General features: G+C 51.5%; 2 protein-coding genes across 2 annotated transcripts; both read right to left on the minus strand.

The window, feature by feature from the left end:
• Positions 1 to 347: 347 nt before the first annotated feature.
• GRPEL1 (GrpE like 1, mitochondrial) lies at positions 348 to 7775 on the minus strand. The gene is made up of 4 exons (XM_038533095.1): positions 7618 to 7775; positions 5600 to 5759; positions 4347 to 4428; positions 348 to 1547 (listed from the first exon to the last, which is right to left on the minus strand). The coding sequence occupies exons 1-4, from the start codon at positions 7719 to 7721 to the stop codon at positions 1201 to 1203; spliced, it is 693 nt and encodes a 230-aa protein (XP_038389023.1). The 5' UTR covers positions 7722 to 7775; the 3' UTR covers positions 348 to 1200.
• An 11359-nt stretch (positions 7776 to 19134) lies between these two features.
• On the minus strand, positions 19135 to 20975 carry LOC119876110 (aurora kinase A and ninein-interacting protein-like). Its single transcript, XM_038532097.1, has one exon. The coding sequence runs from the start codon at positions 20941 to 20943 to the stop codon at positions 19873 to 19875; it is 1071 nt and encodes a 356-aa protein (XP_038388025.1). The 5' UTR covers positions 20944 to 20975; the 3' UTR covers positions 19135 to 19872.
• Positions 20976 to 24260: the final 3285 nt, after the last annotated feature.

Raw genomic sequence — 24260 nt, forward strand, 5'->3', positions numbered from 1 at the left:
ACTAGAAGGTGGTATTTTCTCTGCTTTATGACAGATTGCTCATTTGACTCTGTGTGAATGAGGAATGGCAGGGCCTACGGTGCGGTGTAGACCCATGGGTAATCTTGCCCAGCTTCTGAGTGTGGGCAGGCCCTTGCCTGGTCGCCAACCCGAGGCGCTGTGGGACATCTGCCCCCAGCAGAGGCCAGGTCCTGGGCCAGCCTGTGGCAGGAGGGAAGCTAACATCTGAGCGCGCATCTAGTGTCAAGCACTTCGCTTCAAGATGTGAGTGTAGAATGGAAAAGCTAAGTCACGCTTAGTGGAGGTGGGTCTCCTCCACCCAAGGACACAAAATAGCTTCTAGAAAGTAGGAAAATAAACATAGTAGGGCTTTAATCCTCTTAAATAAAATTTAAAAATTAAACATTAACATTTAAAGTATACCAAGCGAGCAGTCCTCGGATTTTGAGAAAGTCCATCTTATAAGGGAAAATACCTTCAGGTCTCCAGTAAGTAGCTAATAGAGATCTGAAAATTTCTACAAATGGATGAACAACAGGGCAAAAAAGATTTTCTCAAATTCAGTAACCAGCAAAATAAGGCGGTTGAGACCTGTTGAGATGCATGTGCTCACTCCCGGTCTCCTGGGGGAGCTGGGGCTTGGGCATTTCAGCAGCTGGAACAGTAATGAACTATAACTGAACTAACACGTGTTCTTCAGCAGGGGCATCAAGAAGCTTTTCTGGGCGGGAAGGAACGTGCTTAGGGTCTCACCTTCCCTTCAATGAACGAAGGTATGGGCTGAGCACCCAGGACCCTGTGTGCCAGGGTGCCGGAGGGCCTGGTGAGGCTGGGTGGCCGGCCAGCCAAACAGCAGGGTTCCCGAAGGTGTTTTATTTGTTCATGGGATTTGGACACCACCAGGCTTTAAGCAGCTGGAGCTTTATCCTTGACACCCACAGTCCAGTAGTGACCCGCCGGCCTGTTCTCTAAGCGTGCGCAGCTATTAAAGGTGTATTAGAAATCAATGAACAGACTCCCAAATTAAAGTTCATGAACACATCTGCGCAACCGGCTTAATTTTCTGTTTAGCCACTGGTTACTAAAGCTTTCCAACAAGGTTTGGGAAAGGGTCAAAAGTACTCATAGAGAAAATGAACCAGGCTTTCAAGAGTGACAGCAAGTGATTACAAAAACCCCATGGAAGCCCTTCAGAGGCAGCTAAGCCTCCTTCACCACCCCCACCAGGGCAGGTCTTAGAGTGCGCCCATGCAGCTTGTACCCCACTTTGCTGACCAGTGCCACCGTGCCTGGCTCCTTCCCTTCCACCGGTGTGTGGAACAGGGCCTCGTGCTCGTAGGGATCGAACCTGGCCCCTACGGGGTTCAGCCGGAGTAAGCCATGCTTTGTGAACACCTTCTGGATCTGGACCTCGGTCATTACGAGCCCCTCGTAGAGGTTCTTCAGGTGAGGATTGTCGTCTTTAACCTCTTCCTTTGGGACACTCTGTGTTGCTTTCTCCAAGATGTCCGCGACCTCCAGCAAGTCCTTGCAGAAGCCCTGGATGCCTAAACAAAGTGAAGATACCATCATTCGCATTCCCTATCACCGTCAGGGGGACTAGAAAGCTCTAACACCCTGCCGACCTCATGCACAAACTATTGAAAAATAACATTTCAAACTATTCATCTGTCCTCAAATTTCAAAGGTTTAAAAAAAAAAAAAAAAAAACCTACCATAAAGCCCAAAAAAGAGATCTTTTCTGGGTTTAGACAACAGCTAATTAAGAACGAAGACAAACAGCTCCCAAAGGGCAGAACCATCTCGCCATCAATCCTGGCCCAGGTGAGGACACAACACCTTAGCCACAGGACACCTCACCCCCAAGGACATGATGCCGAGGGAGGGGCAGCTGCCCTGCCAGCACTGTGGGGTCCAAGTTCCCAGGACACACCGAAGCCTTAACCCTAACCTAACCGGAAATCATTTATGAGAAGTCAAACTTCAAGGCAGTGTATTGTATCAAATTGCTTGTGGTTTCAAGAAAAGGCTATAAGGGATGTCTGAGTGGCTCAGTGGCTGAGAGTCTACCTTTGGCTCAGGGCGTGATCCCGGGTCGGGGGATGGAGTCCCACATCGGGCTCCCTATGGGGAGCCTGCTTCTCCCTCTCCTTCATGTCTCTCATGAATAAATAAAAAAAAATTTAAAGACTACAGATGCTAAATGGAAATCAGGGGTGACCGGGGGCTCCAAGTGGGCATCTGCTTCAGCCAGGCCAAGACCGGGCACAACTGCATCACCTCACACTCAACTCTGCAGGAGGCAATGCCAGTGTACAACTTTCTTGTCACAATACTTTCCCCTCCTGCTTTAAAATGAAACCGGAAAATGTCTGCTTATCTGATAAAATCATGGGCGTCTATCATGGATCAAGCGTGTACCAGTTCTCAGGATGGTCTGCCCTCATGGAATGTATGGTCTGAGATAGGCATCAAATAATCACACGAATAGACGCAATTACAAATCCCACCTCCACGAAGGAGCATTCCTCAGGGCTGAGGAAAGATTATACCAAGGAACTTAATCATTTAGACTTAGAGACTCAGAGAAGTCTGTGAACCAAGGCCTGAAGAGTTATCGAAACATTCAAGGACTAAAGGACAGTCAGTGCACAGGAAGAGGCAGACTCAGAGTAGCTGAAGGTTCCAGGTGGAGTAGCAGAATGTGTGGACGTGGTGTGGTCACACTGTGCGGGCATACCTCACAAACACTGCAGTTCTAGCTGCAGACACCCCAACACAACAAGTATCTCATAGAGGGAGTCAAATGAATTTTTTGGTTTCTCAGTACATACAGAAGTTATGTTTATGCCATAGACTATTAAGTGTGCGGTAGGTAGTATGATGTATAAAAAAATCACACATACCTTAAAAATATCTTTTTGCTTAAAAAATGTTGATTATCATTTGAGCTCTCAGTGAGGTATGACCACAGAACATAACAAATATGGTAATAATGAAAAGCTAAACTACTGTGAGAATCACCAAAATGTGACACAGAGACACGAAATGAGCAGACATTAGTGGAAAAAATGCTTGGTCAACACAGGGTTGCAACAAACCTTTGATCTGTAAAAACTGCATTATCCATGAAGCACAGTAAAGTGAGGTAAGGCTGTATTCCAAAATCACTTTGGCTTGGAGTGTGGCAGGGTGAGTACTGACGCCGCCTGGGATCAGAGTAATGGCAGTGGAGGAAGTGGACAAATGGGGGGCCAGCCACTCAGGGCTTGTGGGATTGGGGAAATACGAGGATGAGGGACAGGAACTGGTCACCTCAGATTCCTGCCCTAAGTAAGCTCCAGGAAAGAGGACACTATCCTCTACTAAAATAAGGAAGAAAAGCAGACAGAGGGAAAGTTAAAATACCCACAAGACATCCAGGGGAAGACAATGGGTAAACGACAGGACACATGGGACTAGAACTCACTAGAAATGTCGGAGCCTCAACCTGTGTGTGGGTCTGATAGAGGGCAGGCTGGGAGCATGTCGAGAGGAAGGGAGGCCTGGCCCCGCTCCCCAAAGGACCCAGACATCTAGAGGCCAAGCCAACAGGAAGCCAACGAATGGCATTTCCAGAAAGAGGAATAAGAAGTATTTCCAGAAGAAACTCATTACATGCTAAATGTGGCAGCACGAGACTGGATCTTGGTTCTCATGTGTCTGTACTTGTGCGTCTGTCCTTGGGCAAGTCTGTGACATGTTGCTGTGAGCCTGAGGGGCTTCTTCAATAACGTGGGAGAATGGTGCCTGCCGGTTCGAGCAGACGGTTCCATGAGGACTCAGACTGCACCTTTACATTTAACTGACACACCACAGGCGTGGTGTCGAGAGCCCTGGCCTCAGCATGGCTACCGCCACTCCCCAGCTTTGTGATGAGCGGCAAGTCATTTAAGCCTCAATGGTCTCAAACGTAGAATGGGAAGGACGGTGACAAAAGTGTCCAAATACTGACATTGCTGACAGCATCTTAGATCTTTTTAACATGTTACTGCTAAGTGAGCTACGGAAATGACCATCAGTGAGGCTGACCTGCTGAGATGATCTGCAGCCTCAGATACCCTCAGATTAACCCAGGTCTTCACGTGGAAGAGCGACACACACTCTTCACTGAAGGAATTACACTTATAATTCTAGAGGCAGGTCACAGCTGTAAAGACCCACCTTGACTGGAGGGAACACACCCAGTAGCCTCCCCACCTTCCCACCTGGCTGATTCTGTGGTTCCACATCCACAGAGGTACCCCGCCCACGTTCCCTGCCCCTATTTTTCTAGGATCAATATCAGATAGTGTGTCTAAAGTTACCATATAATTTTGCCTCCTCCACTAATTTTTGGCTCCTCTGCCTCAGGTTTTCAGTGTCTGCCAAAGCTCGCTTGTATTTCTCCTAAAAAAGGGGCAAAGAAGAAATTTACATGAATAAAGCATGGCACAAAGAAAGCAAATGTGAGAGGAACAAATTCCAAGTCCAAGTAACATCCGTTATGATATATGACATCTTAGTCTTCAGGCAGCACAGCTTACTGAGAAGCAAGCAGTTTTGCTGTGTCGCTATTTCCAATGAGGGGGGAGTAGGGGTTGAGGGGTCACTTCCTTGTGTAGCCTGCAGTGACCAGCTGGGTAGGGATATCATGGTTCTGACAGTCTCACTGGCCCGTGGATGGACCACTTACTCCCACAGAATTTTCAAGTTCAGGGAATCCGAGAATGCTGGTCGGGGTGGCTGCACCCAGATCCCACGCCTCCAGGAGAGGTTCAGGAGAACCACCAGCCCACAGAAGACATAAAACCCCATCTGTGAGCCGCTGGTATTCTGACTGTTGCCCAAAGGCTGCGTCCCAACACTGAGTGGGTAACAATCACCCAATGCTGGCACCGTCTCCACTTCTCACCAGTTTTCCTGTCATGCTGCTCACCTCCTGAGCACTTCTATCAGAATGCAGACCCACTGCTCCACGTCTCTGCCCTTCACCCGTCCTCCATCTGCAGGTGATTCTAGTGCAGTGGTGAAGAACAACGGTCCTGAGGCTCAAACCTGGGTTCTGCCACTCGGTAGCTAAACAACCTGGGGAATGTTACCTAACCTTTCTGTGCCTCAGTTTCCTTGTCTATAACCAGGGCTCTAACAGTTGACTCACAGTGAGGATTAATATCAATAAGGTGGTTAGAATAGGGCCAGCATAGTGTTTGATATGATCACTTTCAAATATTTAACTTGATTTGTGCCACCTATGCCTTTTCACGTAAAGTAATAACGCATCCTTCTAACTAGTTCACAAATCTCCTCCCCTCATGAGGGCACCACATAACCACACCTCTGGCCCCAATCCATCTTCCCCTAAGACCCAGCTTAAGTGCTGCAGTGCTCTTCACTTGTAAAGACTGTCTCAAGTCTCAATTCAATATTATCTAGGCAGCACGTGAAGACTCTCATGACAGAACCAAAGCCACATAGTTCTTAGAAAAATGACCAAACTCATCTGGCCAGAGGTCGTCTGAAGAACCTCCCCTGGAGTTCAAAAGATCACACTTCCCCACAAGAACCTGCGTGACCTTACCACGGTCTCCTTCAGCTGCTCTTCTAGCTTGACCTTCTCGTCCATGAGTGTCTTCTCTGTAGAGGGAGTATCTGTCTTCTGTTCATTTTGACCCACATCCTCTTCCAAGTTCCGGCCATTCTTCTGTTTTGTAGCTGTGCACAACAGCCGAGGAGATGGCCTAAACCAAGTCCACAACACTATGAATCAAGACTATGGGTTTTTTGCTAAAAAGTCAGATGTTTAATTTCAGGAATTTGAGATAATTTAAAACTACATGCTACTGACCTACGGGGGAGAATTTATCTTAGATCTAATAAAAGTAAATGGTACATTATGTACACAAGCAGCTAACTTACATAAAATCTTCTGTAATGTGTCTAAACTAGTATGTCAGTGTACCAAGGCCATAGTACTAACCTCTTCTTTCCATTCCACATACCTCCTCCTGAGAGATGGTCATGCAGAACCATCACATATTGATGGAGTAGCTACTATTAGAGATGAGGCCCAGTGCTGATGTTGATGACAAAGATGGGCTGGGCAGAGATCTCGCCCCTAGGGTACTTACTGTCAAAAAAGACATCTACAAAGTACTATAATTTTGGGTTTTAAAGTGATAAAAGAGGAACCATGCTTTGGGAGGCTCAGAGTAGCACGAAAGGCTTTGTACAGAGGTCCTCTGAAAGATGTGTATAAGGAGTCAGCTTTGGAGGCTGGAAAGCTGGGGGATGTACAGAGGGAAACAAAGAGCACTAAACCTAATACTGGAAGTGACTCAAGATGTTATCCAATCTGATCCCCACATGAAAAAGGTTACGTGGTTAAGTCCAAGGTCACAAAGTTATTAATGTATGACAGAATGGTTTTAAAACTCAGATTTCTTCTAAAAGTTCTTCTCAATTGCACATTTCAATCTGAAAACAAACTACAGTCGATTTTCTTCCCAGATTAAAGGAAACTGCCTCAAAGACTAGGAGAGCTATCAGTACAGAAAACGTGTACAAAGACATTTCTGGCAGCACTGGGCAGCAACAAGCTGGGGGCACCGGACTGCACTGTGCTTCCACAGTCTGGAATGCAGTGCGGCTGCCAAAGTGGGCGTCAAGCTATCGTCTCTGTGATTCGCTCCAGGTGTGCTGTGCAGTCAACAATGCGATTCAGGAAAAGGGACAAAACACGAAGCCACTTCTGAAAGGGCGAACCAGAAGTCCTGTGTATGCAGACCCGTGTCTTGGGCCTGGAGAAGAACCCAAGGATCCACCAGTCGGTCACTACCGGGCTGGAACGCAGGAACCTCTCTACCATATTCTGTGATTTAAAAAAGCTAATAACTTGACCGTGGTGCGATGCGGGGTGTGGCGTCACAGCCGGCACAGCCATCCCGCCCGCGGAGGCGCCGGGAGCAGTGGGGTAGGGACGCAGCAGGGCGGGCTCGGACAGGGAGACTGAGTCAGAGAGCCCGCCAGCCCCTCCTGGGAGCTCACTCCCCGACGTGAGCCCCTTGCCACAGTACTCGCTGTCAAGGCCAGAAACTAACCCTACCTCGGCGACGCTTTCCTGGCGATTAGCTCAGATAACAAAACCACGAGTTACGTGGCCAAAAATAAAAGCCTCTCCCCCAGGCACCCGGGCGGTCACGGCCCTCCGGGTTACCGCGTCTCACCCCCCGCCGGGTGTCCCGCCCACGCGGGTGCGCTCCCCCGGCCCAGGGTGCCGAAGCCCCGCCGCACACCTCACGGGGCAGGCAGGAGGGCACCGGCCGCCGAGCCTCCGCGGCGCAGGGGAACGAGCCCGAGCGCCCCCCGCGGCCCCCGCGCGCGACCTGGCCTTGGAGGGTCGAGCGGGGTGCGAGGGGCCGCCACGCGGGCGGGTGGGCGCCGGAGGCCCCGGCCGAGGGGCAGGCGCCGGGGGGGGGGCGGCTCGCTCGTGCCGACGACGCCCGCTCCCGGGCCCACGCGGCGCAGGGCCCCGCCCGAGGAGGAGCCGCCCTGGGGACCGCGCCTCTCCTGGGTCACAGGCAGCCGGGCGCCCCTCACCTGAGACACAGCGCCAAAGCCGGGACGCCGTGCCGCGCCAGCCTCACGCACCGAGCCGCCATGACTGTCGTCGCCGCCGTCGGCACTGCGCACGCACCGGGCATGCGCGGAGGCCTCTGGCTCGCCCCCTCGAGGGCCTGGCCACTCGCGCAGACCCGTGTCTCCTTCCCCGCCCAACCGCGTGTCTCCAGCCATTCCGGAGCCGCTTCCCCTTTGATGGACAGACGGTGCTACCCAATAATTGTGGGTCACTGCACAGCTCTCCCTCGCCCCGCCCCCTCGCCGCCCTGGTGGGCGGGGCCTGGGGCTTCCGGAGCCCCAGAAGGTGAGGAGGTGAAAGGTCAAGGGAACTGTGGGAGGGGACGCTCGCGGGCGGGGCGCGGTCAGGGTGCGACCAATGGGGGAGAAGCGTGGGGGGGCGGGGCGCCGGAAGTGCGGCGCTGGGCGCGCGAGACTCGGTTTGCGCGACTCCTCGGCATTTCCGCCGCCTGCGCTGCGGGAGCGGGCCGGGGCGGGGGGGGCGGCGGGGGCGCGGGGGCGCAGCGGGGTGCCCTGGGTCCTGACGTTTTCATTCATCTGGCGACGCCATCTCCACAGGAGCCGCCCCTGGGCTGCTGCCCCGCCGAGGGGTCCCGGGCGCTCCGACTTGGCTCCTGCTCCAGCGCTGCCGGCCCGAAGTCCCGTCCGCCGGCGGGAGGGACGGCGGGAGCCCCTGCCGCGCACCCCGGGTCGGAGGGTCGGAGGGTCGGACGGAGGGACGGAGGGACGGAGGGACGGAGGGACGGAGCCGTGGCCTCCCCCACTCCCGCAGGGTGGAAAGCTGGAGCCCGTGGTCCCGCCCAGGCGGAGGATCACATTCCCGAGGACCAAGCCTCTGCTCTTTGCCCGGCTCTCATTAAAATCCTTGAAAATGTCGAGCCAACACTACTCTGTGCCGAGTCTGTGCCCGCTGCAGGGACAGGCGAGCAGCCAGATCCAGGAGGTGGGCTGCTGTGTGGAACGATGACCCGGCTTGTGGATTGATTAAGGGGCTGGAGGAGAAGGAAGGAAGTGAGCCGGTGGACAATAGACGCTTGAAGACCTGATTAAATGGGTGTCTGGACCTTATTTGGATCATGATAGAGCAAACCAACGGTACAAAAGATATTTGTGACAAAGTGAGATGCGAACACGGACAGTATTAGTAAGGAGTCACGTTAAGGAGAGAGGTGGCCCGGTGGTTTAGAGATGCAAACAGGAGTATTTGTACTATATTGCCACCGTGTTTAGGATTGGCTTGATAAATACTCTCGTAAAAACAAAAACAGGGTAGGAGAAACTCAGCGGCAAAATGTTGATAGTTGAGGCTGGATGGTGAATACCATCTGAGTCATAACTCTTCTTTCGTATATTGGAAATTTCCTCTAATAAAATGTAACAATGATGTCATATTTCTCACTGGCTGTGACATTGGGCAAGCCACTTAATTGCCCTTGGCCTCAGTCCTGGATCCGCTCACCTGTAGAACGGTGATCATATTTATTGTGAAGTTTAATTTTTTAGAAGATTTTGCGTATTCATGAGAGACACAGAGAAAGAGAGGCAGAGACCGGCCGCGGGAGAAGCAGGCTCCCTCTTGGGAGCCCAGTGCAGGACTCGGGCCCCAGGACCCCGGGATCACGCCCTGAGCTGAAGGCGGACGCTCGATCACTGAGCCACCCAGGCGTCCTATGTTGTGAAGTTTAAAAGAGACAAATACTCATTTCCTAACTTCTTTGGGCTCAGAGGGAATCAGATGGGCATCCCAAATAGCTTACAGTGCAGCATGAGGGCAATCAACAGAGAGTTATAGCCACTTGGTCCCGAGACAGAGACAAGCACGGGTCGTGGCAGTGTGATGCCACCCTGGGGACAGTTGGTGCAGGCCTGCCGGGAAGCCAAGCCCGGAGTCTGGGTCCTGCCCCTCGGAATCTCCCTCCACAGGGGCTGCCTGTGCTGCCACCTGGTGGCCATGTTTGGAACTGCTCCAAGAGGGAGCTGGGGTATTACATACAAAGATGGCCTTTTGCTACTGCTCTAGGGACCCAGCTCAGGTAGTTCCCTGAGGCCTTCATCAACTCAGTGCAGGTCCTCTCCACATGGCGAGGAGGCCGCTTCTCTGGGAAGAATCCTGGATCAGCCCACAGAACACACTTTCAGCAAAGGGCACAGGTGGTCCGGGCGGGGATGTGGGAAAAACAAGCTAAATGGTGTATGGTGCCCCCAACAAGGAGGGGGTGACATTTAAGAAGGCGTCCTCAGGTGAGAGTTGTGCAGACAGATGGCTCAACAGCATGTGGCTGTGAGTGTGATCCTCACAATAGACGAGAGCTGGTGGGTGCCAGGCTCTGGGCAGAGGTCCTTTCAGATCAGCACACAATATGGTGATGAGGGGACAAAGCCCAGCCAGGTTAGGTGACTTCTTCAAGGTCATGAAGGCAGAAAAAGGCAGAGTTTTTTTTTTTTAAAGATATTTATTTATTTATTTATTTGAGACACAGAGAGAGAGAGAGGCAGAGACACAGGCAGAAGGAGAAGCAGGCTCCATGCAGGAAGCCCAACGCGGACTCCATCCCGGGACTCCAGGATCATGCCCTGAGCCAATGGCAGGCGCTAAACCGCTGAGCCACCCAGGGATCCCCAAGGCAGAGCTTTTGTATATTTCCCTCGACCAATCTCAACTTCCGTGTGGCCGTCAGATGTGAAGCCAGATCCTGCATCTGTCCACCCAGAGTGTTGGCTCCTGCCACAAACCGCATTATTACCATTGTCCCTGAGCAGGGACATGGATTTTCATCCTTTTGTCCAACTCTGAAATAAACCAATAAAAAGCATGGTCGGGGCATCTGAGTGGCTCAGTTGGTTGAACGTCCGACTCCTGATTTCTGCTCAGGTCATGATCTCACCGTCCTGAGATCAAGTTCTGCATTGGGTTCCATGCTGGTCATGGAGTCTGCTTGAGAGTCTCTCCCTCTCCGTCTGCCCTTCTCCCACTTTCTTTTTCCATCTCTAAAACGAAAATGGGCATAACAGGTGTGGTAGCCATCTAAAGATGGGCCCCAAGATACCCATCCTCTGGTTATCCCATCCAACACAAATCCTGATGCTTCTCTGAAGGCACTTTGCAGATGTAACAAAAGGTTCCAGCCAGTTGGCCTTCCTGGAGATTATCCAATGGGGTTGACCTTGGGGAGTCCTTTAAAAGTGGAGAGGTTCCTCCAGCAGGGGTTGTCAGAGAGCTTCAGAGCGTGAGAACATGTTGGATGGCCTCTCCCACTTGGGAGCTGCAAGGGCTGTGTGAAAGTGAAGGCAGTGTGCAGCCTTGGGGGCAGAGGGTGGCCCTCGGCTGACTGTCAGCAAGGAACTGAAGATCTGCTGTTGCCCGGAGCTGGACTCCATGGGCAACCTGAAGGAACCCCCTGGGAGCCCTGCCTGCCGGCTCTTGATTCTGTGAGGCCTGGGGTGCACTAGGCCACCAAATAATCATGCAGGGTGGGCATTACCTTTATAGTCTGGGCTTTATTGGATTGTGTTTTGGATCTCAGCATGTGGAGTGGATCAGTCATAAGCCTTGCTCCCTTTTTCATCACCCAGGCTCATTCTTGGCCCACTTTTGATTGTTCCTTTGTTTTGGTGGCCAAATCCTTCGCCCCAAGGAAACCAGGGTTGGGAGACCTGTCTGGACGAGGGACCTGATTTCTGGAAGCAAATTGTCCACCACTTGTCCCTAGTATGCTGGATCCGAGTGGAAAGGATGTTCTGGGTAAGAAAATGCCACCAGAAGGGGCCACAGAGGTTCCCATTGAAATAACTGGGCACTTGGATGGCTCAGTGGTTGAGCATCTGCCTTTAGCTCAGGGCGTGATCCTGGGATCCTGGGATCGAGTCCCACATCAGGCTCCCTGCATGGAGCCTGCTTCTCCCTCTGCCGGTGTCTCTGCCTCTCTCTCTGTTTCTCATGAATAAATAAATAAATAATCTGAAAAAAGAAAAAAAAAAAGCTTTCTGCAAAAAGCCATATCAGTTGCACAGAGAAGAAAGCTAATGCAACAGTAACTCAGCATGTTTTCTGAGAACATCGGACAGACAGCAGTTAGAACCAGCTGCTCCAGGTGTGGTCAGGGGCCCGCTGTGGGTGCAGGCTTCTCTTCCCCAGAGGTGGGGAGAGGGTGGCTTTGGCTTACCTGAAGGAAGGAGGGAGGAGGCAGCAAGCCCTTCAAATCCCAGGGAGAGCTTCTTACAAAGTCTGTGGACATGAGAGATTGTTTGAATCTAAGGCTGATTGAATTGTTCACCACAAGCCCCCTGCATTTGGAACCCTCCTGTGTGTTGGTTGAATTTATCATCAGCCAGAAAAAAATCAGAGCCACGAAAAGCACTGTGGGTGAGGATTGGCAGGACGGATGGTTTCTCATTAGAAAAATAATGGGGATTATTATAGAGGCAATGGAAGATGCAAATGGTGGGGTCACCTCGGTGCAGCAGCCTTCCCCCACCTTCTGCAGCTCTCTCGCATCCCTGGGAGGAAGCTGAGGGCCTGTGTTCTTTGTTTCCCCCCTGACCCTGAGCTAGGATTGATCACAAGCCCATGGGGTCTGTTCTCTCCGTGGTGGATCTCAGCAGCCTGTGGTTATAGGGCCTGGTGCTCAGTGTGACCCCACTGAGTGGATGTAAGCCCCAGGGCCCCTGGGAAGTCTGAGCAGAAAAAGCTCACTGGTGACTAGATCAGAATGTCATCCCTTGTCATGAAATTAGAGCTGTGTCGTCACGCATTGGACCGCTTTTCCCTGAGGTGTGAAAACTCAGAAAACACCTTCTCCAAAGGGAGTTTGCAAAACTAAAGATCTTTTCCAGAAACAAAGCCAGTGATGGAAGGCCACAGGAAAGCAAACTGGGGCTTGGCCAGGCCTGTGACCCTGGGGAGAAGCCTATCCTCCTGCCAGTCCTCCGCCTGTCTGCCCACGCCATGAGCCACAAACAGCATCCTGAGAGCCCCACGTGGTGCCACAGACGGCCAGTGCTGAGCTTTGTTTCTGGAACAAGCAGCCTCTGGGTAGGAAGCAAACACACTTTGGTCCAGAACCTGCTTCTCAAAAATTGGGTTTCAAAAACACACATAATGTTTTATTTTTTTAAAGATTTATTCATGAGAGACACAGAGAGAGAGAGAGGCAGAGACACAGGCAGAGGGAGAAGCAGGCTCCCTGCGGGGAGCCCGATGTGGGACTCCATCCCAGGACCCCGGGATCACGCCCTGAGCAGAAGGCAAATGTTCAACCCCTGAGCCACCCAGATGACCCACATGTATAATGTTTTAAGGAGGTTTTGCAGGATGATTCTCTTTTGCTGCTGGTGGTGATGGTGGTGGTGTTGATGGCTGCGGGAAGGGAACATCATTTGCCTGTTCTTTCGGAGGACCCACTATGTGCCAGGGTCCCCACGCGAGGAGACGGGTGTCTGGAGCCCCATGATCCTGCCCACCAGGCCTCGGGGGAGGGAAGGCGGGAGACCCTGGTCTGAGGGTCCGAGTCCCCGTTCCAGAGCCAAAATCCTGGAAGTCCTTTCTTCATTCATGAGGCATGTCCACACCTGTCCCCGCCGGAAGAGCCACGTACAGATAGGCACCATGTGCCTAATTTGCTTTGAGCCGGGCTTCTGTCGCTTACCACTGACGGTTGTCCCCATAGTGCCTCCTGATGGTCACATCAGGGGCAGGCGCGGCTGTAACCCCCGTGGACAGAGGAGGGACCATGCCGAGTCCAGGGTGCAAGTGCCACCCTCTGGTGCTCTGGGCCTCATGCTCTTTCTAGCACCCACTGTTCCCTGTCTTGGTAAGTGCATCGAGGTCCCACAGTGTGGCTGCTTCACCATGATCTCGATGACAAGGCCAGAACCCAGGGCCAGAGCTTGAGCTGGAGCCGTGTCTGTGTATCTGTCTCTGTGTGTGTGCGCGCGTGTACATGCATGTGTGCTCTGGCTCTGGGAACCTCAGTCCCCGTGTTATTTCACTTTTCAGACCCAATGGACATCTGACTCCCACTGTGACTTTTGCTGCTACTTTCCCCCTGTTTCCCCATCTGGGGGTTCATCCCAGCTGCGTCCAGACAGTGTGAGCGAGTCCTAACATCCGTTCAATGACAAGACTGTGCGCCTGCTGCAGGGAAACCCTCCAGCCTGCCCCCAAGCATGACGCTTGCTTGCATCAGGGGCTCTGGTCCCCCACCTCTGGGCAGGTCGGTGGGGTGGAGGCAGAGTGAGTGGGGCCGAGTAGAGAAGCCCAGGAAGGAGGCCAGATGCCAGGCCTCACCCTGCCCTCCAGAGAACTGTAGAGTTTCCACAGTTTCCATCTAGAAATCCATGGAGAGATGTTTTGGTTTCTACCAACTTATCAGACAATCAGGTAAGATCCAAGTGCCTAGGCCTAAAGACTTTTTTTTTTAAATTTTTATTTATTTATGATAGTCACAGAGAGAGAGAGAGAGGCAGAGACACAGGCAGAGGGAGAAGCAGGCTCCATGCACCGGGAGCCCGATGTGGGACTCAATCCCGGGTCTCCAGGATCGCGCCCTGGGCCAAAGGCAGGTGCCAAACCACTGCGCCACCCAGGGATCCCCGCCTAAAGACTTTTGAACATTAAAGGTATCTGGGATGAGAAATTGCACTCCTAGGTGTTCGTTCACCTGAAGGCACTGAGAATAGGAACTCAGAGACATTTGTCATGTTCGTGACAGTACTGTTCCCAGTAGCTGAGAGGTGGAAGACGCACCAGGCCCTTGGATGGAGGTACAGAAACGCAGTGCGGCCCATCCGTGCGACGCGATGTTATTTAGCCTTAATGAGGAAGAAGATTCCGACACCTGCCATAACATAGTTGAAACTGGACAACATTGTGCTCAGCGAAAGCAAGCCAGGCAATAAAAGGACTAATATTATGTGATTCCACTTGTAGGGAATACCCCGAATAGGCAAGTCTGTAGAGACAGGAGTAGCGGTTACGAGGGGCTCAGGAGGGGACGGGGGAGCGAGTGTGTCATGGGGACAGAGTTTCTGTTTGGAAAGTTCTGGAGATGGATGGGGTGATGGCTACACAACAAAGTAAATGTACGTAAAGTCACTGAGCTGTACTCTAAAAAGTGGCTAAAATGGCTAATTTTAAGTTGTATATATTTTGCCGCAATTTAAAAAATAATGTAAAAAAAATAAAAAACCTGATATGGGTTTGGAAACATTTTGCCAGAAGTGGGAATGGACATGCTTAGGGAAACCCTGACAGAGAATCAGGAATGGAAGGGCGTCGCACCTGCTCGAAGCCTCTTGCTTTGGGCAGGTCCTCTGCATCATCATCGTCAAACATGCAAGACCAATAAATTACCTACTTCTCACAAAAACAAGATTGATCCATGTTATGGCCCATTTACATTGTAAATCTACAATGGATGAGAAAATACAAACAAAACTACCAGGTCCAGAACCTTATAAATTGTGCCCTCTCAAAATTTAAATGTTGAGGTCTTAACCCCCAGGACCTCAGAATGTGACCTGATTTGGAGACAAGGTCTTTGCGGGGTCATCAAGTTAAAATGAGGCCACCAGGCTGGGCCCCAGTCCAACACAGTAGGTGTCCTTATAGAAAGGGGACATGTGGGGGCACCTGGGTGGCTCAGTGGTTGAGCGTCTGTCTTTGGCCCAGGGCATGATCCCGGAGTCCTGGGATTGAGTCCTGCATCAGGCTCCCTGTAGGGAGCCTGCTTCTCTCTCTGTCTGTGTCTCTGCCTCTCTCTCTGGGTCTCTCATGAGTAAATAAATAAATAAAATCTTAGGGGAAAAAAAAAAAAGAAAGGGGACATGTGGACACAGGGAGAGCGCTGTGTGAGGATGGATGCGGAGATGGGCAGCATGTCTGTGGCCAGGGAGAGTGAAGGAGGCCCGCAAACCCCAGAAGCAGAGTGGTGGAGAGGCCGGGAACAGATCCTCCCTCAAGGCCCCAGGAGGAGCCAAGCCTGCCCACCTTCAGCCTCCAGCATTGTGAGACCAGGAGATCCTATGGTTAGAGCCAGCCAGTTTGTGGTCCTTTGTCACCTACCTAGGAAACTCAGATGCTCGGCTTCAAACAACAGAAATTATTTCTTGCTGCTACGTCTGCATCCAGATTTCCCATTTCTTTTAAGGCACCAGTCATATCAGAGTAGAGCCCGCTTGACTCCACTGGGGCTTTGTCCTATCTAATTACACCTGCAAAGTCTTCTTTCCCAAAAGGTCACATTGACAGGCACTGGGGCTTAGGACTTCAAAGTGTCTGTCGAGGGGATACCATGTAACCCACCACAATCTGCCCACCAAATGCATGCCCTTCTCATATGCAAAGTACATCTCCATCTCTATCCCACAGCCCCCCATCTCAACCCTTCTGGCACCTAAGTACCGTCAGATCAGACTCAGACCTTTACTCCTTTCGGTGTCTTGAGGTCTGGGCGGAGGACACGCTCAGGGAATGTTTGGTGGAGAATACAGAATTCCTGCTCCCATTCCAAGAGCCAACTTCTGTGCCACGCTCTGCCCCAGGGCAAAGTAGAACAGCCGCCACCACCACAAGCATTTACTGGCTCTTTCACCGGTCCCCGCCCACCTACGGGGACTGCTCTTGGGATCCTGCCTTGTGTCAATCAGAGGGAATCCTGAGGCTGGAAGGAAGTACTTGGCTTCTTCCATCAAGATGCTTATCTCACTGTTTTGTGATTGTTTACCTAAAACAACCTGAAAAATGTGCAAGGTTGCATTTTGTAAAACTGAAACTGTTTCTGCTGACTTTTGTTTCTTCTTGCAGAGACTTCATGTCGCTAGACAGAACTGAAGTGTTTTTCAGTCCAAGTCTGGGGTTTGGATACAAACTGAGCAAAAATTAAAAAAAAAAAAATCTGTAGGATCTGTAATGATGTCATCTTTCAGTCCTGGTAATTAGCACTTTCTCTCTTTTTTTTCCTGATCTGTTTAACTAGAGTCTGTAAATTCCATCCACCTTCTCAAAAGACTGGGTTTCGATTTTACAGATTTTTCTCTATATTGTTTTTTCTATGTCTATTTCATTGATTTCTGCTCTCATTATTATTTCTTTTCTGCTATTTACTTGGAGTTTCATTGGTTCTTCTATTTCCATTTAAGGGAGAAGATGAGGTCAATAATTTACCTTACCTTTTTCCTTAACTATATTTTCTTAGGCAGCTTTATTGAGATATGATTCACACACCACAACTCACTTTTTTAAGGTGTATCCTTCAGTGGTTTTCAGTATATTTACAGACGTGTACAACTATCACCACAATTAGTTCTAGAACATTTTTGTCACCACCAGAAGAAACCCTGTGCCCATTAGCGGTCACCCCCCTCCTTTCCACCCCTAGCTCCCGGCTACCTCCTATATAGATTTTCCTCTCTAGGACATTTCATATAAATGGAGTCATATACTATGCAGTCTTTTGCGACTGGTTTCCTTTATTTGGCAGAATGTTTTAAAGGTTCATCCATATGGTAGCACATGTCAGTACCTCATTCCTCTTTTTTTTTTTTTTAGTTTTTTATTTTTTATTTTTTATTTTAGAGGCAGAGAGAAAGAGCACAAGCAGGAGGGGCAGAGGGAGAGGAAGAGAGAGAATCTCAAGCATCCTCCCCTTGAGCGCAGAGCCCCATGTGGGGCTAAATTCTGTGACCCCAAGATCATGACCCGAGCTGAAACCAAGATTCAGATGCTTAACTGACTTCATCACCCAGGCACCCCAGCACTTCATTCTTTTTTTATGGCTGGGAATATTCCACTATATTCCATTGTATGGATCTAGTCCATTTGTTTATGCATTCACCACTCAGTGGACCTTTGGATTGTTTCTATGTTTTGCTACTATGAATCATGGTGCTATAAACATTCATGTACATATTTTTATGTGGACATATTTCCATTTTTATGGGGCACATCCCCGGGAGTGGAATTGCTGGGTCATATGGTAACTCTGTTTAACCATTGAGGCAGCACCAGATGACTTTCCAGAGCAGCTGTACCATTTTCCGTGCCCACCAGCAGTGCGGGAGGTTGCCCATTTCTCCACAGCCACGCCAACACTTGCCGCTACCTGACGTTTAGACTGCAGTCATTCTGGAGCTGCTCAGGTGCTGCCCAGGATGACAGTTTCAACAGCTGTTGATAAGCATCCACAGGCGAATGCTGTCTTTTTAGAGCTTATGGCATTGTCTCTTCCTGCTGGGCCTCCTCCTCTCTCTTCTCCCCATGACTGGTCTCACGGGGGTTCTTCCCCCTGCCCACCCTCGAGGATGCACTCACATCTCTTATCCTTTATCATGCGCTGTGAATGCCAACACGAGGCCAGGCCACTGTCTTTGGGGAACAGCTAAGGGAACAGGTGGTTCAAGTGCAGACTACCATCCCAGATGGTGGAAAGGGAGGAAACAGAAAGAGAAGGTTCTGGAAGGCGGAGCATGGAATGCATGCAGGGCAGCTGTTGGGGGAGCCAGTGAGAAGAGGGGCTTGGAGGGTAGATGTTAGCTTCTGCCTCTGCAGGATATTCTCTCAGAAGGGGCAACGTTCTGGGTGGGAGGAAGCATGGCTTCCAGTGTCTCCTCTGCCACTGGTTTGCAGGGTGACACTCTCTTGACTCTCTGGGACCCAGTCCCTGTCTGTGAAAAGGGATGAGGACAGCCTGCTGAGACTTCACACAGTTGCTGTGGTTCATTCATTTGCTCATGTACTGAGCCATTTCGGGACCCGGGGGTGGGGTGGGGTGGGTGTCAGACAGGAGGAGGGATGCCAGGTCTCAGTCTGTGGTAAGTAGCTATAGTTATTGGTTGATGTAGGGCCTTTCAAGTCAAGCTTGCACCATGAAGGACCTGTGGGTAGAAGGGAGGGGTTTGGGACCCACATAAAGAACGTGATCACCAGAGGTAGTGAGCTTGCTGTCAGTGGAGGAAATCAGGCAACTGCTGGCTGACCTAGCAATTACAATGAAAGGTGATGCGTAATGTGGTGAGGATGCGGAGGAAAGGCCCAGAGGGTGAGGGCAAAGTGACAAGGAGGTCACTCAGATCAGACTTTAATCCTAGCCCAAAGTAATGGGGATCTGGGAAGCCACTTGGGTAGAACTTCCGAGTCATCAGGATGGCAGGTGGATTTTGCAGGTGTGGCAGCAGCTGTCTGCAGGCCCCTGGAGGGAGAGGAGCCTGCCTTCAGGCTGAAGGGAACCCCAGGTGGACCACTGATGCCTGCTGTGGTGGCGGGAGGGGGCGCGACAGCTCTCGTGCCACAGGCCGGCTGACCCTGGTACATTGTCCCCAGAGGGAAGGACTAATCTGTGTGTTCCCTGGACCATGGGGTCCTTGAAGGGAGGGAAGGGATCTTTTATTTTCTTTTTTTTTTTTTTTTTTTTTTTTTTTTTTTTTTTTTTGTAAATAGCCATTTATTTGGGTTCATAGTTTTACAAAGGAGTTCTCTTATACTTTATAGAAGAGTGGTATTATCACATCTAGATTGTTAGGCAGCACAGGCTTTTTTTTTTAGGGAGATGTTTAAACATAGAGTATAAGACTTTAAAATGTAAAGTCCTCACAAAAATAAAATAACAGTTTTTAAAAACCTACCATTGTAGCACCCTGGGTGGCTCAGTCAGTTAGACATCCAACTTGATCTCATGTCACGAGTTCAAGCCCTACATTGGGCTCCACACTGGGCATGGAGCCTACTTCAAAAACAAAAACCCCTACCATCATTCTACTTTCTACTTATTTCTTTATCCTACCTGCCCCCATACACCTGGCCCCAGGAGATTTTGCCTTATCACTCAAAAAGGTGTCCAGAATAACAGTTCCAAGGTTGAGTAGGTAACAGCCAGAGATTAAAACACACATCCATAAGAAGCAACATTCCAGACAGGCATCTGAAAGGGCAAAGAGTGGCTTAACCAACATAATTTCCCTCCAACTGTCTCTTTAGTGAAGGGATAAGTACCTCCCCTAGCTCCTCAGTGCTCATTAGAACAGCCTTGTCCAAGTTTACCAGCAACCTCTTCCTCAGGGAGAGATACAATGCCAACCCATACTTTCTCAACAAGTGGCACCACCTGCTTTATTTACACAAAGAAAATGCTTAGTAATAACCTCATCCCTTGTCTCTCCCACCCCCCAAAATTTCCCTATGGCTCTCTCATTTCTTTTAGAACCAAACCATTTTAAAGACATTTAGATTTGGTGCCTGATAACTTGATTACCTTCAGAGTCCTGGGTAAAGAGCAAATCAGGCTGGAGATTTAACTGAGTGGGCTTCTCCTGGCACTGAGCCCAAGAGCTGTTAAGAAACTGCCCTAAGCCCCGATCCTGGTTGTTAGTTATATCTCGGAAAGGAGCTCTAGACTTGTGGGCAATGACCCGCTGGCCCTGAGAATCCTCAGTGAAAAGCTGACTCCAGGAGTCCTTGTCATTCTTTTCACTGTCCCAGGAAAACACAGAGACGGGATAAGGGCTTTGTTTCCCAGAATCTGTGTCTTCTCCATTCCAGGAATCCCTGTAGTTTTGAAAGAGGATGGGGGTTTGGGTGGTTTCTTTGGCAGACACCTTTTCTAATTTGGTCTTGTCCAATAGCTGAAGGCCCTTGCCCCCAGGTGGTTGAACATGTCTCTGCACATCCTGATAGTTCTTTTTATTAGATCCATGAAGCCATTCCCTTTTCCAGGAAGGGTCTTTCTCTCCTTCCTTTTGGTCCAGCAAGTGAGAATGTTCCAAGTTCTGAGCGAGGGAACAAGAGAATGAGGCTTTATTCTTCCCAGCACAGACTAAGGTATCAGGCTGGGGCAAAGACAGCGCAGTCAAAAATGCAGTTCCCATTCTGTGGTGGCCAGAAGCCTGGAGGGACCGAGAAGAAAGTTCAGCTTCCTGGGTATCTGCAGGGGTTGAAGTGGCTAATGGGGGTGCCATGCAATCATCCTCCAAGCCCTGGATCAGATGATCTAGATGGGTTGCATCTTTCTTAGATTCTTTGTTGGTCTGACTCTCTGTATGAGATGAAACTCTCCTCTGGTCACCACCATTTGTCTTTCCTGGCTGCAAGGTGAAGAAGGAAGCAATGCTGGTCTGCCGAATGCCTGTAGGTGGAATTCTTTGAGTTAAAGAAATCTTAGCCTTTTTCTCTCCAGAAAAGAGTTTTAGCATTTGGGTGCTTGGCTTCATTAAATGTGTCTGCACTCTCCGCCTCTTCAGGGCCGCCGCGTCCAGCCACACGCCACAGGCCTCCTCCTCGGGGCCCCTCCGCCTCATGGCCGCTGCCGCGTCCCGGCCGACAGCTCCCCGGCTCCCCGGGATCTTTTATTTTCATTTCTGGATTCCCCAACACCCAGCAAACAGAGGGCCAGGTACACCTTAGGTCTTCGGAAACAGGGGGTGGGTGGCTGGCTGTCTCGGGGGCACACGGTGTTTTGTGATCAAATCAGAGCCAGGACCTTGCAATGGTCAAGCTTATGCGTCAGCTTGGCTGGCCTCAGTCAGGGATGCTGGATAGATGGTGGCACGTTATTTCTGGGTACGTCTGTCTCTGGAAGAGATGAGCACTCCCCAACACGGGGGGCTCTCTCCACTCCACCGAGGGCCCCAGGAGAAGGCACAGGTGGAGGAAGGGCAAATTTGCTCACCGTGCTTGAGCTGAGACGTCCCCCTCTCCTGCCCTCAGACGCTGGTGCTCTGGGTGCTCCGGCCTGACAACCTGCCAGCTTGCCTGGGCCTCTAGCAGGTGGCAGATCGTGGGACTTCCCGGCCTCCGTGAGCTCCTGAGCCGATCCTGCAGTACATCTCTGAGATGTGTATCTCCACACATCCCACTGCTTCTGTTTCTCTGGGAAGCCCGACTCGTACACACCTGCACCTCTGCTCCCGGCCTGGCCTCTGCTCCCGGGCTGGCTGTTCTGCGCAGCGGCGGCTCTGAGCCAAAGCAGGCCTGGCTGGGAAGCCTTGGGCCTGCTTCCCAGGGCATCCCGGCTGCGTATGCAATTCAGGGAGCAGGGATTTCCTTTGGGCTGAGGATCGCAGGTCAGGCTGCTTGACTGGTCCTCAGTGTCCTGGTTACGTGGTGGCTGGAGCCCATTGTGTCTCCTGACAACACATGAGTGCCGGGCATGGTGGGACGGACCCTGCCCCTACTTCCCTGGGAGGCTCCGGGCCTCTATCCTCAGGCAGTCCGCTCTGCCAGGACTCAGCAGCTGATGCCGTCCCCTTCCTGATGTGTCCTGCTCTTAGGGAGGGGACTCCAGCATACCTTGGCCAGCCTCCCTCTTCCTGTTAAGGGGAAGGGAGCCCACGTAGGAGGTCTGCTAGCAGGGACCCCATTTTCTTCTCTGGGCCCCATGGTGAAAGCCTGCCCACACTGAGGAGGCTCAGGCCTCAGTGTTTGGAGACCCCCTGGCCAGCAGATAGAAACCACATTCTCCAAAATCAACTTGCTAGGCAATAAAGGGAATATTCTGGTTTCCCATCTGCCAAGTGGTTTTCCTGATTTCACCCCTTGTTCAGAACAGAAAGGAGCCATTGGTGGGGCAGCAGGAGGTTGGTGGGGTTGGGGGGGCTGCGCTGCAAACTTCTGATTAGGTAGTTCCTTTTCACTGCCTCCAGGTGGCTCCCTGCTGCTGCCAGGATGCAGCTCACATCCTAGGAAGGCTGGCCCCAGGGACCCCTGCCTCCATCAGCACACTGAGCATCTTGCAGACCCTAGGTTCTCTCTAGAGTCTCAGCCTGGAACATTCCTTTCCCCCCCCCCCCCCCAAGTTCCTTTGCCTGGCTAGTAAATGTCTTTTGACCCAGATATCTTTTGCCTGGCTGTCATCTCCTCCAGGAAGCATTTCTGGATTGCCCAAGCTACTTCAGGTAGCTTCATGCCTCCATCCATCAGGGCGCTGGCCACACTGGGAGGTCTTTGCTCTTGTCTGGGCTGAGAATGAGAGCTGGGCTCGACTCCTCTGGGGGCTGTTGGCCAGAGCTAGCAGCTGCCCTGGGAGGTCTGAAGGCACTGTGTTTCCCTCCATCCTTCCTCCATCACTGCTCCCTCCTTTTTTTTTTTTTTTTAAGATTTTATTTATTTATTCATGAGATACACACAGAGAGAGCGAGAGGCAGAGACACAGGCAGAGGGAGAAGTAGGCTCCATGCGGGGAGCCTGCTCTGGGACTTGATCCCTGGACTCCAGGATCACAGCCTAAGCCAAAGGCAGGCGCTAAACCACTGAGCCACCCTGGGATCCCCCACTGCTCCCTCCTTGTCCCTTCCTTCCTCCCTGGGTTCCTTTCATCTTCCCTCATGTGCTGGGATCAGGAGAGCAGTCCCAGGAGGTCTTCTTTGGGGCCCCTGACACCCCCTCTTGGAGGCCAGCCTTGTGTCTGGGCCGCCCCCACGCCTTCGGTTCCCTATGTCAGCCTTGATTTACTAGACATGCTGGGCCTGCTTGCTGGGTGTCTGGCCCCGTCTGGAAGTAAGCATTTGCTTCAAGGTGATAAACAGGGCTCACTGGGGCTGGGCCCCCAGCCAGCGCTTCCAGGCCAGTCCCCCGCCACCCTGCTGTTTTCCCCAACTCCGTTGAGTTCAGCCAAGAGAGGTGATTTAAATAAGTTGTCCCCAATTTTTCTTTGTTCCTTCCAGGAAATATCTTGCACACACTATTTGTGTTTTGAAAAATCAATGCAATAAATGGCATTCAACATGCTCCGTAGCTGGGAAGGATGGAATCCTTTCCGTCCCTCTATTTCTATTCCTGCCAATAGGGAAGGCACCTGTGGCAGATAAATCCCCACATGAGAATGCTGGAGGGGGTTGGGATTTGTCTTCAGGAAGCTGGGGAGGAGCAGGAGCTCCAATTGCCTTGCATGATGGGAGGGGAAAGCAGGGGGGCAGGGGTGGATATTCATGCCCCTGACCTCATGAGTGAAAAAATGTGAGTATGTAAAAAAAAATTAAAAAAAAATTTTTTTTTAAATGTGAGCATGTGCCCCTAGAGGCCCCCTCTTCTGGGCCCCAAGCTCAGGTGGGGGCCAGGACATCCCTGTACCCCGAATCCATCTGAGCAGGGATGCCCACCGTAGCAGACACACAACAAACACCACAGAACACCTGCACACGAGGCTCGGGAAGGCACTAAGCACATCCTGCAGCCCTGGGTGGCTGGGTGGGGAGCACATTCTACATCAGACGGGTCACACTGTGGGTTACAGTTTTCGAAAAGGCAAAACGTAGGATTATTTAGCAGAACTCTAACTTTGTGGACACTCGTTTGGTGAGCTTCGCAAGCTGTCTGGGACACGGAGCAGAGGGCTCCCCCTGGATGTCCCGGGGCCTCTGGCCGGGCCTCCCAGGGCCAGCCTGACTTCCAGCTGCCTGCACCTGCGCCTCCTTGCCCGGCCCACCCTCGGGCTTCTGGACCCAGCTGTCTCTGTGCACGGGGGCTGCCTGCGAGTGTCTGGGGATCAGCCCATCCCGGGGTGCGGGGGGCTCTGAACCAGAGGCAACACCCACTCAGCAGACGTGTGACCTGCACGGTGCTGACACTGTGGGTGCTGGAGGTCAGCTCCTGCCTTCAAAGTACTGACCGTCTATGG

This window comes from Canis lupus, chromosome 3, assembly GCF_011100685.1.
Source record: "Canis lupus familiaris isolate Mischka breed German Shepherd chromosome 3, alternate assembly UU_Cfam_GSD_1.0, whole genome shotgun sequence".
Lineage (NCBI taxonomy): Eukaryota > Metazoa > Chordata > Mammalia > Carnivora > Canidae > Canis > Canis lupus.

What these genes read in the sequence shown, in the direction of transcription:
- GRPEL1 (XM_038533095.1), bottom strand. Translation starts at nt 7,721, where the DNA reads ATGCCCGGTGCGTGCGCAGTGCCGACGGCGGCGACGACAGTCATGGCG. An exon ending in GCTTTGGCGCTGTGTCTCAG is followed by an intron (nt 5,760 to 7,617) that starts GTGAGGGGCGCC and finishes GACTTGGTTTAG; the next exon opens with GCCATCTCCTCGGCTGTTGT. An exon ending in GGAGGAGGCAAAATTATATG is followed by an intron (nt 1,548 to 4,346) that starts GTAACTTTAGAC and finishes CACTTTGTTTAG; the next exon opens with GCATCCAGGGCTTCTGCAAG.
- LOC119876110 (XM_038532097.1), bottom strand. Translation starts at nt 20,943, where the DNA reads ATGAGGCGGAGGGGCCCCGAGGAGGAGGCCTGTGGCGTGTGGCTGGAC.